General features: G+C 55.3%; 2 protein-coding genes across 2 annotated transcripts; both read left to right on the top strand.

The window, feature by feature from the left end:
* Positions 1–599: 599 nt before the first annotated feature.
* Positions 600–15,765, top strand: CSUI_005849 (glycosyl hydrolases family 35 protein). The gene is made up of 20 exons (XM_068066017.1): positions 600–1,685; positions 2,626–2,733; positions 3,345–3,505; positions 4,219–4,278; positions 4,592–5,930; positions 6,612–7,205; positions 7,896–8,777; positions 9,303–9,416; positions 9,664–10,274; positions 11,187–11,362; positions 11,771–12,082; positions 12,608–12,878; positions 12,989–13,198; positions 13,552–13,619; positions 13,890–13,990; positions 14,100–14,198; positions 14,294–14,390; positions 14,491–14,566; positions 14,702–14,815; positions 14,915–15,765. Exons 1-20 carry the CDS (start codon positions 1,334–1,336, stop codon positions 15,110–15,112), a joined length of 5,943 nt encoding a protein of 1,980 aa, XP_067922008.1. The 5' UTR covers positions 600–1,333; the 3' UTR covers positions 15,113–15,765.
* Positions 15,766–17,084: 1,319 nt separating this feature from the next.
* CSUI_005848 (uncharacterized protein) lies at positions 17,085–18,537 on the top strand (the record flags this gene model as incomplete). The annotated part of the gene is made up of 2 exons (XM_068066016.1): positions 17,085–17,895; positions 18,492–18,537. Coding segments are annotated over exons 1-2 (90 nt in total), but the record flags the coding sequence as incomplete, so codon positions are not given.

Genomic DNA, 18,537 nt, shown 5'->3' with positions numbered 1-18,537 from the left:
ATGGATATGTCGATCTATCAACAGATACATCATCAGGCTCATCGGCGGTCGTTCACCGCGCGGCACTCGACACGCGGCACGGCACGCACTACAGGCGGCGGCACACAGGGCGGCGGCGCAGAGTCGTAGCGAGGGCGTTACAGAGGGTGTGGAGAATGGTGCCCGTTCTTGAGCAGGGCCAACAGCGCCGCCGCAGCGCCCGTGCCGCCGCGGGTGACACGTATGGGCAGAGGTAGAGCAACACGTTGCTCGAAAAAAACAGGCTGTGTGTCGCCTTCGATAGTGGCTGCAAGGACGCGATCAGCCACATATTAGCCTGGTGTGGTCAGCGGGCGGAGCCGAACACGTTTTCACTGCCAGAACCGTAATGCTAGTTGTACCGCAGTCAAGGGTCTCCGCCACCTGAGACGAAATTTACACGCATCAAGAAGGTCTCTGTTTCTTTCCATAAGCCTCTCCGCTTGCCCCCGAATGGTCTGTTTTGGTTGTTGCCGAGGCCGGGCCGGCCCGCTACGCCGTCCCTCCCGAAACCGTTCCGTCCGGGGGCACACCACCTGCGTCCGAGCTGGAGGCGATCTCTCTCCGCGCGTGCCTTCGCGGGTATATAGCAAAATATCCATTAAGCTCACGACCCCAACCTGGGAGCTGCGCAATTGGCTCTGTGAGAGCTTTTTTCTGTGATCCACACCCTTGCGTGCGTGTGTATGAGTAAACGGGCAGTCTACATGTACGGGCCAGCACACTCTCGTCCTTGGGACGCCCGAGAAAGGGCGTGCTAGCTGCCCGTGTCACGCCTTAGTTCTATCTTATATGTCTTGTTGGGCTGTCCAGCCAGATGCAAGCAGCACCGTCGCATTTGTTTTTTCATTCCCCGAGCGAAGACACAAGCTGCGGAAATGACGGCTACTTTTCTCGGAGAGCTCTGGGCCGCGTGTCTCCAACCACACGGTGGGCGATTGCTGGAGACCAAGTGTTAGCTGGTGTCGTCCACAGTAAAGCCCTACTGAAAGTCCAGCTTCATAGACGGGAGAGGACAGTGCAACCCTTCCGCCTCCTACGACTACACTGGCACTAAGGTGTACTTCCTCGTTTGTTACACCGTCTTTTGCCTACAGCAGGGGGAACCGCCCTGTGCGCCCGGGAGCCCAAGTTACGCCTTGTGAGCGTTCGCACACAATGAGGGACAGCGGTCTGAATTCCTTAGCATAGCGGTCTTTCCCAGCTTTTACGCCTGGCATGCCGTGGTTTTGTGAGCGAAGCCTGAGTGTTGCAGAGCCGACGCGAATGCTCGCGACATCTTGTATAATGAACTGGTCTTCTCTGTACGCCGCAGATGGCGTTTCAGCGTCGCGCACACTCGCGCCGCCTCGACGGGTGTCGGTCACAGGTTGTGGCCCTGTTGCTTTTGCTCTCCGTACTGTACTGCGTGACCGCCAGTTTAGGGCAAGGTCGAGACGATGGGGAGCAAGCGTCCTCTTACAATTCCTGGAGTGATTCAGGGGCAATTCGTTCAATGCGGAAGAAAGGCGAGCAGAGGGAGACATCCTATAGTGACGCCAGCGAATACAACAACGGGGGTGTGCTAAGATATAGCGAGGTCAGTAACTACGGGAAGGCGTACACTGTCAAGGTTGATGGCCGCTTTCTTCGTTTGGGAGGACGGAGGACCCTCATTCTGGCCGCGGGTAAAGACTGTCATCTTTCTCGTATTCTGTGGACACCTATACATGCCGGATCGTTGCTTGTGTCAGCGCACGCCAGTACCGCCACAAGCCTTAGGTGTGCCGGCGGATATTAGTCTTGTCTGACGTGTGCGGAGAGGATAGTCCTGTCAAATATACGTCGCATCTGTATTTGTCTCTCCGAAATCCGAAATTTCATTGTTCGGCGTTTACGCTGTTTCATTTTGTAGTCTTTAACATGTATCGCGACGCCTTCGTCACGCGTGCCACTAATCTTGCCGGTCGCATCTCTTGGCGCCGCGAACACATCTCTTCGTCCGGCCCGACGGGCTTTTCCAAATCATATATGCTGAAGTATCTGCTTTTGATGCGTAATACACGCCGAGGTCACGTTACCTGTTCGTCTTTCGTACTGCGTATCCTTCCGAGGGGGTGAGAGAACTCTCAGAATGCTGTCCCGGGTTTCAGCGGCACTGCTACTCCTGCCGAAGAGTGTGCAACGGGTGGTTCTGAAGACGAAATTTCCATCGCCCGACCACTTGTACTATTATCTCTCTAGTACCTCCTCGTGTTTGTAACCTGCCGGACAGTCGCCTCAGCTCTTCTATGCCGAGCCCCGTGGGCTATTCTTAGATTTTTCTGCGTTCTCGAGATCTGACACGCCGTGACGCCTCTGGTGCACACACTCACCCACTCAAGGCTGATGCAGAGTGAATCCCTTTCCTGTTGTCTTGTTGGTCGCATCCGCAAGTGATGGGTGTAACGTGCTCTTGGGAATGAGCCTCTCGGTTGTCAGATGGCCTACAATCTCCCCAGATAGACAGCCGCCCTCGGGCGTAACAAAGACGATAGAAATCTGGCCACCCCGACACTGCCTTTGTCTTAGCTGCTGCATCCGGTCTCCTCTGTCACTATCAAGGATGGTATTTTTTTGGTTCTGCAGGCATGTCATCGTACCTCTTTTATTCTGAGGGAAGCGACTGGCCACGTTTCTTTAAGCGAGCCCGCGATGCCGGTTGCAACGCAGTTCACTCCAATGTTATTTGGGGAGGTAAGCCCGGAGGTATGTTCTGTAGGGGTTGGAACAGGTTCAGAGGTGCTGTACAAACCCCGGGAGAGACAGGCCGGGCCAGTACACGGAACAGAGCGCATCACCACTTCTGGCCGAGGGATGGGCCCTGGAAGCCGCCCGTCTGCGCCGCTACGTTGTCCGAGAACGAGCAGGTGACCGGGCTGCCAGTCTGTTCGCTGTTGAGGTCCGATTTATCAGTATCAGTACACAGGTTTGCATATGGGTTCACTCACAAAGTCTGACGCATCTCGAGTACACAGGCCTGTTGGTGTCTGATCGAGCTGTTTGTCGTCGTGTTGGGACAAAGCACACTGAGTTCCAGTTGCAAGACGCGAGTGGCCTGAGCCGTGCCTCCTTTTTTAGCCTGATATCGCGCGCACAGCCTCAATCGTGAGCCTGTCGCAAGCGCAGCAGGAGGGTCGATTCGGCCAGAAGCGAGAGGGGTAGAAGCATATTACAGGAGCTGAGGAACAAAGCGCAGTCCACAACGGCAGTGGTTGTTCCATCCGCTGTGGCTGACGCTCGGGGTGGTTAGTGTAGAGATGTGTCAAGTCATGTGTTTCCCCAGTGTTCGTCTTTTTTCTGCGTAGCCCATGAGCAAACTCCAGACGTCTACGACTTCATCCGCCCCTCGGCAAATCTTATCAAGTTCGCACAGATGGCGGCGGCTCACGATCTGTTTCTGATTTTGACGGTCTTACCAGCGCCGAATGCAGCCTGGACGAACCATGGCCTTCCTGTCTGGCTGGATGTAGGTTGTCGTACTTCCTCATTTCTTTCCCTTGTCTCTTTTAGCAGCTCAAACCGCAAGCAACAAGGAATCTCTCGGGGGTCGAGTTGAGCTGCCTCGTTTCAGTCCTGTGCTATTGTTAGGGCTGTCCACACTTACACAGCCGTGTGCCCTAAGTATCCAGTTGTCCTGCTCTGCGACTCACACACGCAGAAGGAACAGGCGCGGTCGGCTGAACAAGACCGTTGAAGCTGGGACCCCACTTATTCGACAGGGTTTTGAGGCCACGCGAGTGCGCTGGTCGGCTAATTTTGCGTTGCGACAAGATATAATCCCCTGCGCTTTCCGTGCTGTCCCACTATCGCCCGTGCCGCTTCTTTTCACAGACAGCTGGTTTTACTTATGATCAGTCCTGGTCTTTTCTCACCTCTGCTCTCAAATAGTCTCAGAAACGCGCAGAAGTGCTCTCGGTCCAGCTCCCCCCCGGGGGTAGGGAGGGAACAGCTTTGTCGGAGCGGCTTATGGCGCGAAGTTGTTAACCGTAGGGGAATTCCACCATCTGTGCGCGCAGACTGCAGGCCGCGTTTCCCTGCGGTGCTATTTCTCCAAACACATGTTCTGTACTCCGTGCCTCGCTAGACGTCCATTTCAGGGGTGTTCGCTGCTCGGTGTCGGGTAATGAGTGGGTTATTGAACTTCTGAGTCTGTGCTGCTTGGTCTCCTTGTGCGTCCAGTACGATCTCGGCAGCCACTTGGCTGGCGGCGCCTCTCGTCGCCGAGAATGGCATCTCCGGGTACGCAGCAGGACAGCGAGATATGCTGTATGTCTTTCTGACTTTGTTCAAGTGTTAGGTTAGTGCTGCTCCGAGAGCTTGCCACTGGCTCACTTCCCGACCGGTGGCGCAACGAGCTGCTTGGTGACATCCATACTACCGCTTTAGCCTGGAGCGAGCGAAGCCATCGTGAGAACCAGATAGCAGCTTTGCTTTCGGAGGTGATGGGATGAGGAGTGGAAGGGGTATTCTGCTTCCTATGTGCCTGCCTTTTCATACCGGCAAACGAGACGCTTGGACCTACGCTGCTTTTTCTCTCAACTGGTTTTCGTAGAAGTGGTTCCGCGTACTACGTCGGATACTTCGACCGCTTTCTGCTGCTGTTGGCGGTCCGCTGATTCTCCTTCATGTCGACGGGACAAACCAGGAAAGCCTCGTGAGGTCATTTTTCTTCGCGAAACCTCTATCAGGACGGCGTGCGCGTAGCTCTAAACAGAAGCTCTCGCTGCCTGTTGAAAGGACAGGAAAACACAGCTTTGACAAAAACGGTATTTCATCGCCATTACAGAGAGAGGAGAGGCTGGATGCCGTGAATCTTTCCCCACGCGTGTCTGCACGTGATGCGGGCCTTGACCCGGTAGGAGGGCGGGAGGAAGAGGAAGACCGGAGCAAAGAAGATCGAGATGAATGGTGCGACGAACAGGATCACTTCGAGGAAGAGGACTGCCTCCGGGACCACGGGTGCTGGGGAAAACACCCCCGAACCTGCGATCCTAGCGTTGCTTGGATCGCTGATAAGAATGACGGCGGAGCTGTTCCGATCCTAGAAGGGAACTACCAAAAAGACGCGACTACCTTTGAGAGCGGTGCACCGTCTTCTCCGCAGGGTACAGTCATTAGTGCTCCTGGAAGGTCGGCCAAGAGAAATTTCATTGGGGCAATGACCGGACCGGCAGGTGGTTCGCACGACAGTTTGGCGGGTGTGAGCACAGCAGCTGGAGACATTCGCGCGACGACGTCCTCCCAGGAAGCAGGTAACAATTACCCACATGTAGAGCAAGGCCCAGGTTTCGAAACGCTGGGTCAGAAACATAAACCAAGATGCAGTGGGGCAACAGTGCTTTCGACGCTGCTTGAACTCCGGGCTCCGGGTTGCTTACTTAGTCACGAAGAAGGGTCTGTCGAGCTACCACTCGAAGAAAAGGACAGCACTGTAGCTGCCGTAGGGCCTGGTGTTGGATCGGAACACGAGGCCGGTGGACGACGCGGCACTGCCTCGGCTTCTTGCATTCCGAGTGGTAGTGTGTCAGAGCTTTCCCAGAGAGAGAAAGATCCGATTGTGACTGGAGACGTGAGTTGGAGTCGCAGCTTGCAAGCGCTATGTGGCGAAGAAAGAGCGAATAAGAGCGGGGAGAGAAGCAGAAGCCCCACGCGCATGGCACAACCACCCGGAAGCCCTGGTGATGCTTTATCGGCCAGTGAGGAAGTGGGCCAGCTGCGCTCACAAGAGGGAGGAGAGACCCACGAGCATGGGACACACGATTTAGCACAAACAGGGCATAAGAACCTTAGGGTTGTTGGCGGTCAGGCGGGGCCTGACAGCCCCCATGATGAACGCTGTAGGCACGGACGGCGAAGTCGGGCTTTCGGCGGTGGTGTTGCTCGTTCCCGTGGTGAGTTTGACTTGAAAAGGCATGGGGGTTTGCCTTGGGTGGATGGCTTCCACAGGGTGGATTCTCTCAGACTGCCTCCCGGCAGAGAGAAGCAAAAGGCCCCGCGACTTGCAAAGTACAGATCTTCGACGCTGCAGCAGAGGCTCGACGCAGGTGACGATTGGGAAAGTTGCATTGTCTACTTTGTATTCGCGAAAGCTCTTTGAGCGTGGGTTGGATGGCCCGGCTTCGAGGCTAAGAGGTTGCCGCTTCGTCGCAGCTCCGCACTGTCGTAGAGAGGGGGGTTTCAGGCTATCCTGTGCGGGCCTCGTGTCCGCAGCACCTGTATGGCTGACGGCGGTCTTCCCTATAAAGTCCGGGAGCGTCTGTCAGTTGCCACACTTTCCGTGATTAGGAGCGGAGCAACTGACGAAGGTCACCTCCTCCGACAGGTGCCCCAAGACCACCCGACAGAATGTCTCTCAGTGGAGTCGTGGCCCCCCTCTCTTCTACGTCATTGTGTTATAGAGGCACAGCTAGGACGAGGTTTCTTGCTCACGGTTGCAGTCCGGCAGCGGCACTTGCGACGTTTGCACTGAAGTCACCTGCTCGGCGATGAAACCACCGAGATCCAGTTTCTCTTCTCGTGCTCTTTCAGCATGGAAATTCATTTGAAACTGCGGTGCGCTGGGTGCATTGCAGGCTGGAGCAGCAGTCTGCAGACTGCCGTACGTCATGACGGCATTGACGGTCTTCTTCCGCCACGGGCGTGCTCTCATCTGGGGAAGGGTGAACTGCGTGAAGCAGGAGAAAGCAAATGTTCGACAGCCTTCGACCTGGAACAATCCGAGGAGGCGGAGCGAAGTCAAGACAACAACGACGGGCAGCGTCGCAGTGACCAAACTGAAGGTAGCTGTGTTCATCAAATACCCCGGAGACGCCGACACCTCCCGCCAAGCCGGACAATCTGGGAAGAGCTGGAGCATACGCTGCAACTGCCATTGGTCTACTCGGCGGAGCAAGTCAAGTCTGACACATACGAGGGGAAGCCAGTAGAATTTACAGACCCGCTTGCAGCGGAGCTTTTCGGTCCCCGTTCAACAAGAGATACGCGGGTGCCAGGAACCGTCCTTATGGGATGCACGGGAGGAACATGCATGCCACCAGCTGGAGGCATCAGGGGTTTGCCAGGCTCTCGCTTCCGCTCGAAAGCCTTCGCATGGGCGGAGAGGAGAGAGAGAGGGGCACACAACAGAGCAGCAGGGGTGTTCAGCTTGCGCTCTCAAAACGCGGACGGTACGTACACAGCACGGATGTGTCTCCCCTCGTTCAGCAGGTTCTAGTCCGCCGTAAAGCACGCTGAGCGGCTCTGTGAATGAAAGTGCCCGGGTTTTCAGTGTATCTGACGTACATCTGAGCCTCCAGCCGCACCCAGCAGCTCACAGGCCGTAGGCAGATGAAGTACGAACCTCAGTTTAGGATCCTGTCCAGTGGAGTAGTTGGCGTGGCTGACTCACTGGAGCCGTGGCTTTTGGTTTGCCGAATGGGGGAAGCCTTGGGTATTCGAGCTGCCTCGAGAACAGATTCCAGTGGCGTGTCCCGTGGGTTTCAACGAAACCTGAATTTCCATTCCGGATGTCGACGACAGTTCGCCTGAGAAGTGTTGCCTGGTCTTAGTACTGATTCCGCGTGTCCTGCTGGCTACGCGCAGTAGTAGATATCAGTTTACAGCGTACTGTACTGCGGAATGTTAAGCCAGTGAATCCTCACACTAGCACTTCCTGAGAAGACTTTGGAAAGTGGATTGACAACACTCTTGCAAGCGACTGGTTGGCATTCTTGTACTCAGCCTTTTGGCAGGACTGGCGGTGGGATAAGTCTTGCGTGGTCCCGATCATGGTGTTGGGGTTCTCTGACTGAGAGGCTCTGTGTAACCGGAGTCAACAGAAAAAGGTTCACTCGTTCCTGTTGTTGGTGCTCTACCAGGTGACGTATTGTGGCGCCACTGTATTCTACGCGGTGTACCCTGCATCTGGATGGGTGCTCCCACGATCGATTCTTTTTTCGCTTCTTTTTTGAAGTCGCGTTCTTCCTGGAGGGCCTTCTTCGGACTCACGTCCCCCGTTCCCGACGACGTTCTCTCGGTCCTTCAGCAGTCTCCTGCTGATCTGCTTGGTGAAGAACGCGAGGGTAGTTCTTTGTGGGACAGGCTTGTTCATTTTCTACAGGGGAGAACTGTAGAGTATGACTCACCTGACTGGGGATCACGAGTCTCCCGTTTTTTTCAGCAACTAGCCGGCTTGTTCTTCTATTCCGTTCTCGGGGGACGACAACCTGTTTTTCCGTATCCGGCGCGCGCCCCTCCTTTTTCGTCCTCCCCGCTCTCAGATCTCGCCGAGAATACAAAGCCTGCTTCACTTCTCCCATCCTTCTCGTCTCACAGTGGGTCAATCTGGACCGCAGACTGGGCTGCGGCCCACAAATCGGACACTTTGACGGCGATACCAGTCGACCTCCTGCAGGATGCTTTGCGGTTCCTGGCTTTCGGAGGAACCATCATCGTGTATAGCCCCTTTATCGAGGAAAACCCTGCTCTCTCCTTGCGAGCTCAGTCGGCAGACTCAATGTCATACGTCCAAGGAAAGAAGAGGGAGACCAAAGCGATCAGAGATAAAGACCTAGAAGTTGCGCTTGTCCCCCCGGGAGAAACAGTACTGGACGCACCTCTTTCTCTGTCGGAAGATCCGTGTCATTTTAATTCAGCACTGCACATTGACGACTGCAGCCCGGACAGGCCTCCCTTGGACACGTGGGCACTTCCCCGATGGCCTGTTCTTGAGCTTGTTTCATATCTTCATCGGTTCGTAGGTGGGCGTTGTACATAGTTGAGTTGCTCGTTGAACCGGGACTCCACATACAGCTCACGCGTCACGTGCGGTCATTTTTCTGTGTGTTCTAGAGCGGACGTCTGGCGTTGTCCGGCCGCTTGACATGCCCCACAGTGGCGCCGGACAGGTTTCCCCCACCCTGGGTATAACTGATACCTCGGTGTGATTGTCAGTGGGCTGCTGCATCTGTATTCCGAACCCGTCACAGGAAGCGATGATTTGTGTTCGATTGTGAGTTTTGAGCACTCCTGTGACAGCAGGAGCCGGCAGTGCCCGGCGTCAGACCATCCTCGATTTCTGCTTAGAATGCCTTGGCCGCTTTACTGGTTGAGGCCCTTTGGCTTGCCAGCATGTTTCACCTCCGGTTTCGCTTCCGTAATTTCCGACCCTTCTCTTTGGCGTCCTGCCGGGCTTCTGTCGAGGGGCTTAGGGACAAGCCGCCGATATCGGTGGGTGCAAGGTTACACTGTCGCTTGTTCGCCCGTGCTGAAATGCTTGTGTACAGGCTACTACAGTTCTCAGTTGCTGGCGCGCGGCCGTTACGTCACGCCCGTCTTCAAGAGAGCGCATGTCGAGGTCTTCGCCTTCCGCAGTCTGGACATCGTTTGCAACACCCATGGTCAGTCAGCATGACAGTTTCTTCGAAGGCGTTGTGCCGACGGTGTCAAGATGCCGACTCAATCGGCGGTGAGCTCTCTCAGCAGCGTCTTCATCGTCGTGTGAATCGCTGATTGACCGCGCTCACAACTGCGGCAGGTTTCTGCACCTGCAAGCAGTTTCAGAGTAGTGCACGTCCGGTCCGAGTAGTGGCAGTCTACAGTCGCGCTAGAATCCTGCAGTTGTTGTCGCGTGCTTTTTGCTCGCAGTTAAACGACACATGCAGTTTACGGTAAGCAGCAAGAAGCGAAGCAGCCGCGTGTTGAGTCTGTCACCTAGATCGTGCCTGGGATACGCGAAGGGGCACGACCCTCGAGCAGCAGAAAGACAACTGGCCTTAGTTTATTCGACAGCGGTCTACCGAAGACAGTCTCGCCGGAGTGTGCAAGTTCTCCAAGCTTTTTCGCTGAAGGGCATCTATGGGAGAAATGCTGGTTACCCTGTCCGCCCTCCAACGGGAGAAAGCGATCACCGAAACTGGGGTCACAGCAATGGAAGAGACTCAAGCCCTGCAGGCGGGACTCCAGGTGCTTTCAGAGAGGAGAGTGCTCAGAGCGCGAAGGCTGAAGACAGCCACGATCTACTCGCACAGGGGGCGCGCAAGCAGCGTAGTAAAGACGGATGCGCGGCTGGCTGCGGAGAGGACTCTACCGTTTACGGTACCACCAGTGAAAAGAGATCAGGCACAGGCCCTGATACAGCAGCCCGTGTCGTCCAGGAGTCGGGGGATGCGGACGGCGGCGGTCCGTTCTGGGAGGCGAAGCACTGGTCTCAGGGGCTTATTGCCCTCGCCGACGGGCCGCGGAGGGTCACGCCACAGGTAATACAGGATACTGAAAAGGCGCTTTCTCAGGCCACATGGGCTTCCTCGCTTCCCTTTCGATGGTAGTCCAAAGATGGTGTCCTGGTGGCGACATTGTTCAGTCGGTTCGTACGCTCCAACTGGGAGCGCTCTGGGTGCGGAGACTCCGAGGCTTCTTTTGGGTTACGGTTTGCCACCATCTGATCAGTCTGTTTTTCTAGAACACTCGATCTCTCTTCGTAAGTGACCAGCCTGGAACGAACGTCGCAACAACGTTCAATCGTAGCTGTTTCGAGCCGCATTAGGACTGTGCTGTTTCTGCAGATCGATACCTTCTAGTGCACGCGCCTGACAGCCCAGAACACATTCGGGTTGGCCACGCGTTTTCGTTGGGAAGAGACGCTTACACAAACATGCTCTGAATTGCGGGTGCCCAAGCTCTCTTCAGGGTCGTCTGCTGGCTGCATCGTCGCCAGCATCTGGGGCATCCTGTCAGGTCCGCGGACCGGGGCGCTTTAGTTTGCCGCCGCAATGAGCATTCTTTGGGTATACTGCACGGTAGAGGGTGTTGCCGGGCGGTTGTTGATTGCACTGTCCAGAACTATCCGCTGTGCCGCGCCGTCCAGGCACAGTCTGCGCCCCCGCTCGCCCCGTCTGACGCGGTGCCGCAGTGCAGAACATCCTTTGGTCGGGACAGCTGTTCTTAGGAATCGCGGGACCTGGAATTTTAGTGGAATCCAGCTGGTCGTTCCGATTATAACGAGTTGTGAACCAAGTTAAGCATCTTTGCAGCAGCAAACTGTTTATATCTCTCCGTGAGAAAAACTCATTCAGGCTCGAGCGGAGGGATGTCCGGAGGAACATGATGATTTTCTGCACGCTCTGGCAACGTGCTTCTTCAGCGTTCTCACTTTCTCTGCTGTTGCGCAGATCTGGTCACAGACTGTCCGGCGCCTGCGGCCCGGCAGAACTTCGTCTGTATCAGCTCTGAACCTCGGACCGGCATTCTGTCTCCGTCAAGGTGCTCCGCTGAACGCTGTGCTCCGGACTCTCCCCGTTTTATCTGTCCCGCAGTGGTTTACGCAGGGATGGACGGACTTCGTCTGGTGAGGGGACACACCACGCTCGGCAGTAGAGGTTCCAAGAAGAGGACTTCGTGTAGCTGTTTCCGACAGGATGAGGGACTCTTGTACATTACCTGCGAGTTTTTGAGCAACGCGTTTACGTGGTCACAGCTGCAGCAGCAGGCGATCCAGCACAGACACATTGGAAGTGCGCCTTTCTGTGGTTAACGTTTCAGTTACAGTCTGTCTTTCTTGGACTAGCTGTTGTCGTGACATGAGACTGCGGCTCTGACAAAGCAAAGCAGGACACGCTACCGTTTCTGCTCTAAGGTCCCCGTCCACCATAAATCCGCGTCGCGTGTGTCTGTTCGCTCCGCTTTGAGGCATTATATTTCTTGCGGGCTTTTCATATGCTGTTACGGTCGGTGGATGCACGCGCCCCCCCTGCAGGTACGAGCTTGACTTTCTTCCTACGGGTCTGCAGAATGGCGCTGACAGCCCTCCCTCAGTCTTCGGCCCGACTCTTTCAGCGACGCCGGATTCTGGCCGATCTGAACTGCCTCCAAGCGTGCTAGAAATTCGGACCACCGGAAACAGTAGAATCCACGTATTTTCAAAAGGAAAGCTTTTAGGTCAATCCTCGGCGCTCGAAGGAAAGACCGAGCGACGCCTTTTGTCAGAAAGAGGACAGATGCCTGCGGACCCCACATCACCTCTGAAAATACTCGTTCCAGCAAGAAGCAGGCGAATTGTTATCCTGAGGTGAGAAGTGCGGGGGCGCGGGGCTAGCGGGGGGGACGTCCCCGACCTGTACTGAACGGGTAGGCAAATCATACCAGCATGCTCCCTCTAGGAGACGCATTTCTTTTGTAAGGTCTGGACTTCTCGTACTCCCCTGTCTTGAAAGCAATCCGCTTCTCGAGTCGCCTGCGTACGCCGCTCTGGTCTTCGCTGTTTTTCTAGTGGCGAGACACAGGCTTCTAAGATTGGGGCCCAACAACCCCGGCCCTTCAAGAGGTGGCGGAGACCAGGCCTTTCATCGTCAAACAGCCCGACAACACAGTGGGTGGCACTGTTCTGTTGACAAAGAACAACGACAGCGTCTGCAGTAACATTGTTTCCTAGTCACTGCAGCCTTTTTTTTGAACGCGGCTGTTTGGAAGATCGGTCCTGGTTTCAAGCGACAGAGTGAGTCTTTCGCCGCGCCGATTTTCGTCCTCAAAGAGGCTTGGCTGTCTGTATTTCTCCGCCACGGCGTCTCGCGTGATTCCTCTGTCCATTCTTCAGCTCGGCGGGACCTGTTCGCCGTGGGACTGCCGATCTTGCCGTGGGATCAACCGCATTTTCGTGGCGACGTCTGTTTTCGTGTTTGGCACACTGTATCACCTGGCGGCTTCGCTCTTTGGGCCTCTGGCTGAGGTGGTGTATTTCTCCTCGCTCGGGGTCAGCTCCTCATCAACAGCGGAAACGCCTCTTTCCGAGAGGCTGTGCTGGAATACCGAGGCCATCAGGGGTGCATGAAATTCTCTGGGAAGGCAAGCCAGTTGAACCCTCAAAGGTGAGCTCTACGGTGTTCCACGTATGTGAAATGTTCAGCCGCCTAGTTGCTCGTCTGCTGCTCCCCTCGTACTGCGGTGGATCCCCCCCTGTGCTTTGAACACTTCTCAGCGGTGTATTGGCCTCACAAGCGAGCCACAGCTTCAACATGGGATCGCCCTCCAAACCTTCTTGGAGTCGTGGGGATTCGTCACTCCATCCCATCTTGCGGGCTGGCGGGGAGAACAATTTGAAAAGCAACAAACTGTGTCTGAAAGAGCAGCACCGTCTGAGTCCGACCGGAAGTCCTCGGTCGGTTCTTTTATGCCACTGGGGGACGAGGTAGGTTTTTCTAGCTACAACAGCGGGAAGGAGGATGCATCGGATGATGCTTCGGGACTTTCCATATGGCGCTCGCCTAGGCAGGGGTCCTTGGGGCGTCCGATACTTTCAGTCAGCTGAGGACCAGTTCACACTCCTGTGAGCGTGTTTGCTTGTTCTCGTCACCAACTGGATCGAGTTCTTTCACACCGCTGGTTTGTTAGGATCAACGTCAGCATCGATAATCTTAGAACTGATCGCACAACTGTAGCAACAGGCCGTAAATCCCATGCACCTGGCACCGCCTGCGACGGAGTCCTTTCGGCTGACGGTGATGGATCGTGGATCGCAGGCAGGTTCCGTGTTCTGGGCAGGTCAAAGATGCGGCTTCCGGCAATAATGGCGTGCAAGGAGACGCAGCAGTGTCAAGATATTTCCACTGGTGGGTGACGCGGATGCAGTGGTCCTCGTGCGCTACTGCAGAAGACTGGTGACGGTTTATTCTCGCAGGCAGGCGTCTGCGAAGTAGGTGTCGTCTCCCGGAGAGACGCACGCTCACAAACAGAAGTACTGTGCCCAAGCCGCGAGATGGCATCGCGACGTTACCCGCCACTATCTGGTATTACACTCTCTTCGGTGACTCGACTGTGATGCGCAGCGACTGTGAATTAGATTTAGCAGCTGTAGTTTCACTCCGTGTTGCTTGTCGTAGGACTTCACGTTCCTTCCGCGCGCTCGACGGGCAATCATCCCCGAGCCGCTACAATTTGGTTGTCTGGACGGTGACTCGAGACTGCGAAAAAAAGAAAAAAAGTGAGTTTCGGGGCCCGCTAAAAATGTGAGTTTACCTTAGAGCGCCGGAAAAGGAGCTGACGATCCTGCTCAGAGTCCGGGTGGCGGGTCCTTGTGTTGCGGTTTGTAGGGCAGCAGCTTCCTCGTTTGACTCGCGGGCGCTACAGAGGGCGTGAACTGTGTGCTGATGCCCGAAGAGGCCGTGCATATGTCAACTCGAGATTTGCAGGTAACAGGAGATAATCAGACGAAAACACCTTGGAGGTGCTACCACTAGGAGACACTACGGCAAGGGTCTGCGCTTTGCATGCGCTTGCGTTATAGGGTTCTACTGGATACCTCCGGTTCGCACGAAGCGTGCCGAATTTGCACGCCGGCGGCCAGGAAGACTTAGTGTCCTGCTGAAGATTCCGTCTGACTGGTGAGTGTTACTAGGAAGCACGAAGAAGCGTGGCAAAAGAATGTTGACTTGTTTATGGGTAGAGGCTGAGCCGCTGCCCGAGCAACTTGATGTGATTCAGGATTCTCCCAGGATCAAACAACCTTCTTCTGCTCGATGAAGTCGGGGGTCACGGAGCCGGAGCCGAAATTATTCAGGTAAGTTGTAGGGGGGGTCCCTGTTGAACAAGGGCCCCTTTACCTGGGGAACTAGCCGCTGCCTGCACGGTTGGGCTTCGAATGCAATCATGCACTCGAGGAGAGTTCGCCAGCATCCGCATCTCTTCTGTGTAGGAGTTCCTCGACGGTCCTGCTGTAGCGTTTTCCTGGCTCGAGTACGCGTTCGGCGGGCTTGTTCTTGTACTCCTTGGATTGATGGGCATGATCCTTCTCACTGTCGTCGTGCTGGTAAGCCTAACTGACCCGCAAGAAGTCAGCCTTCAGCCTGTTCACTTGTTCCCGGCCTGAAAGTAGCACGGCCTGCCCGGTGTACGGTTGTGTATACAGATGTGTAACGAGAGACACAGAGACCGGCAAGTAGGTTTGCAGGAAACTGTGTTCAAACAGATCGTGCAGTCGTTCAATGCAGCAGAACTGGACAGTCCTCCACCGTCAAGGACTTCGTCTCCTAGTTGCAGACCCTGCAGCAGCGGAAGCCCGGAAGGCAGTCCTCCTTTGAGAACACCGAGCTCGTATAGGTGCTGAGTACTGCGTTCACGAACTAAGTTTGGAGGCGACATTGTTTGGCTTGACAGTCTGTAATATTGGACCTAAGCACGATGACACAAAATTGTCAGCTCGTCGCAGTTGACACTGATGCTCTGATCCCCCCTTTCACGCTCTGTGACAGGTAGAAAGCATGTCACTCCTCAGCAAGCTCATCCTCCTCCGCCTCTTCCTCTGCTGAAAAGGTTTCCGCGAGCATCGAGAAGCTCGGTGCCGAGACCAGCAAACCCTACTCACCTTCTTCCTCAGCGGCTTCCGCCCCTGGGCCCTGCAGAATACGGCAGTTATTCTGTGAAGCTCCCCCGAGTGCATTAAGGCTTTGCACTGACTGACCTCAGTCTTGATCAGGGTAGCCTCTTTCTGTTTTAGTTTTAAGAGCTTGTCAGCCAGAATGCTTAGTTCCTTGTCCTTCTCCTTGAGATCTAAGAGGGCTCTTTATTGATACAAGCCGTGTAAACGCAGTTCCTTAGGGAGTACCGTTGTTGGCGAATGAAACCTCTGTCTGAGCCCTCTTGGAGCCTGTCTTCGCCAGCTGGCGGCCACTTTGCTTCAGCCTGGAAGAAGCGTAATCTTTCTATTGCTGAAGTGAGGAAAGTGCTGCTTCACGGACTTTTTATATAACTCCTCCCGCTCAATTTTTCTCTTCTTGATGTCAGCCTGGACCTGCTTAATCTCGCGCCGTACTTCCTGAAGGACTGGCACTGAGACAGCTAGCGTAGAAGATAGTTTGACAGGCTTACATCAAGTGAGCGCGCAGACACGATTCCAAGCTTTCGTCTTTCGTACTCCTTCACCTTGTGCATCACAGGGCTAACTTCGTCACCCGTCATGTGAAGGGCAGCTTTTGCTGCAGCTGACGCCTAGAAACCCCCACACTAAATACTGGTAGCCACGCACCGTCCGGCACCCTTAGCTGCCTACGTCGAGTTCCTGCTTGGGCGACACAGGAGGGGGCTCCAAGAAGATAATGGGAGCCTCGTACTCAGCCAGTGCTGCAAGGAGGCGTGCAGACAGCCATGTGTGCCAGCTATTCCGAGCAGCGGCTGACCTGCTGCTGCTCCGGGAGCAGTGGGCAATGCAGCTGGGCCCACGGGAGCAAGAGATATATTGTCGCTGCGAAACACAGTGAAGAACACTACTACCTTGCAGGGCTGCTGCTCCGGTCTTCTGCAGTAGGCCTGGGCGCGAAGATTCCATAGTGGTCGTTTGTTGAGTTTGTCCGGATGAGCACCTACCTTGGTCTTTCATGAACTGCACATCTGCAGTAAGCTTTCGCCGCAGCTCGTCCGCTTGTTGCAGTTTTCGGTTGAGAATCTTTTGCATGGTATCGATCTTGCGAGCTTCCTCTGAAGGGAACACGATTAAGTAGTGAATAACGAAGTGGCACACGTGGCGCGTCTACCTTCGTTCAGCTCTGGCAGGTTCAGGGACGGCCGTGGAGCGGCAGGCGCGGGTGCTTGCGCCCCTGGTACGAGACCTGGCAAAATGTTTGCTCCCTGTACCGCACCCTGAAAGCCTTGAATGGCACCGCCCGCCGCCTGGAGTGCGGCACCAGCAAGGACGTCGAAAAAACCCTTCTCCTTCGACCGCAACACAGAAGCCGAAGTGAGGGGAACTGCGACGAGCAGCAGACAAGCAGACGTGGCCTTCACCTTCATTGTGGGAGTGGTCTGTGTTAGCGAAGGCGTCTCTCGGGGAAGTACAACCTGATGGTAACTGTGAACCCAGCAATCCCAGCCCCGCGCCGCCCTTCTGGTGGACGCTCCGGGTGTACGTACAGAGCTGTCTTACTCCCGGTTTACCTCCGGAGGTCAGCAAGGACGGTGTGGAGAATCCTGAAATCATGGCAGACTCAATGGTAGTAGACAGTTACGAACGCCTTCACAGCAGCCCGGCATGTCCCGGTCTCATTTTGGTAACACCACGAGGTCTGAGGGGAGTTTCAGGAAGGAAAAGGGAAGTAACGTTCTGCGTTGCACATCTCTACGAGAGTAGCTGCCGTGCCTCGTGCACTACGTAGCTTTTATTCTATTACCGGGCCGCATGCGACGCTAGTTGTCGGCTTTTTTCACCGCCCTCCCAAGTGCACATTTCCCAACCTGCTGGCAGGGGGAAATCTCTGTCAAGAGCGACTCTGCTGCGGTCAGCCTGAGTGTCAGACCCACGCGGGAGCGGGCGTCCCGGGGTGGGGAGACCATGCATGCCAACTGAATTCAGTACTTGAGGCGACCAGCTCGCGCTGGGGTCACTTCTTCCAATCGGAGTCGACACTTCCAGGACAATCGTGGCGAGCGGGCTCAAGCTCTAGCTGGTCCGCTCTGCTTGTGTTACGGGTATTTTGTCGTCGTCTCGGAGCAAAGATTATTCGCGTACGGAGTCGTTCTTCGAGCCGTGGCCAATCCCGGTCGGGGTGGCAGCCCCCTCTAGAACAGTTGTGGTGGACGCTGCAGGAAGCAGAGACCAGTCCTCGTTTTCCGAATCCGCTTGGCTTTCGCTTGCCCACCGTACTCTCTCTCTGTAACGTATCTGTACCTCCTTAATCGAATCGTGTTCAAACTGCAGTTCCTGTCCGGGTTAATGTCCTGACCTAGTTATCCTCCCCACTCTTTTTTTGCCCAAGCCAGCAGCCCCTTTCGACTTCGTGCGGGTCTATCCTTTTCCCTGTCTTCCGCGACTTGTTCTATACAGTTTCCGTTCAGACGGTGTCTTCTTCACTATGTCAGGCTTCTCCTTCAACCCCAATGCTTCGGTTTTCATCCCGGGTGAGCCTCCTTCGCTTGATACCGCGTTTGACTTCTGTTTGTTCGGCGATTCACATGCAGCCCGTCGCCTGCACGAGCGTGCCTGGGTCGTTGCAGAAAACTCTGTGAACTTTAGATGGGATCTGGATTGCGTCTGGGGTCTCTTCTGGGAAGGGGCGACTGTAGTGTTGTTGGGTATCGGGTTAGGGTTAGTCCACTCCCAAGAGGAATCGGGTCTTTTGTTCGTCGCGCCACTCTGAGGCGGGTGTGAGACGGTGCAGCTCAATAAAGTCTGTGAGTATTTTTCTGCCACACGACCGTCCTGGCGCCAAAACTCGGCTATTCTTTGAGGATCTCCTTGCGCAGCTCTTCGAGACTGCTTTTCGCTGCCCACTTATCATATGGCGCATTTTCTTCGGGCTGAACACGAGTGTACAGCGGCGCGCATATTTGTACGCGTGAAAGGGCTAGCCGCGCCCTTCGGGGACAGAATTTTCTGCTTTAGTTCCGCTCCTTGTTGCTGGAGGAGCTCGTCTCGCAAGCTACTGCGATGCTGTCTTGGTATGATTTTGGTACCCGTAACCAGGGTGCTGTCGACTATGTTTTGTCCGTTCCAGGTGGAGTCCAGGCCCGGACTCCTCCCCCGCCACCACCCCCTCCTCC

The sequence above is a fragment of the Cystoisospora suis genome (assembly GCF_002600585.1).
Source record: "Cystoisospora suis strain Wien I chromosome Unknown contig_2866, whole genome shotgun sequence".
Taxonomy (NCBI): Eukaryota; Apicomplexa; class Conoidasida; order Eucoccidiorida; family Sarcocystidae; genus Cystoisospora; species Cystoisospora suis.
This window is presented reverse-complemented; position numbering and strand designations above follow the sequence as displayed.

Excerpts from the sequence above, each read along its gene's own strand:
- CSUI_005849 (XM_068066017.1), top strand. The coding sequence starts at position 1,334 with ATGGCGTTTCAGCGTCGCGCACACTCGCGCCGCCTCGACGGGTGTCGG. Across the intron at positions 4,279-4,591 it reads GCCGAGAATGGCATCTCCGG|AAGTGGTTCCGCGTACTACG; the intron begins GTACGCAGCAGG and ends TGGTTTTCGTAG. Across the intron at positions 14,816-14,914 it reads TTCTCACTGTCGTCGTGCTG|ATGTGTAACGAGAGACACAG; the intron begins GTAAGCCTAACT and ends TTGTGTATACAG.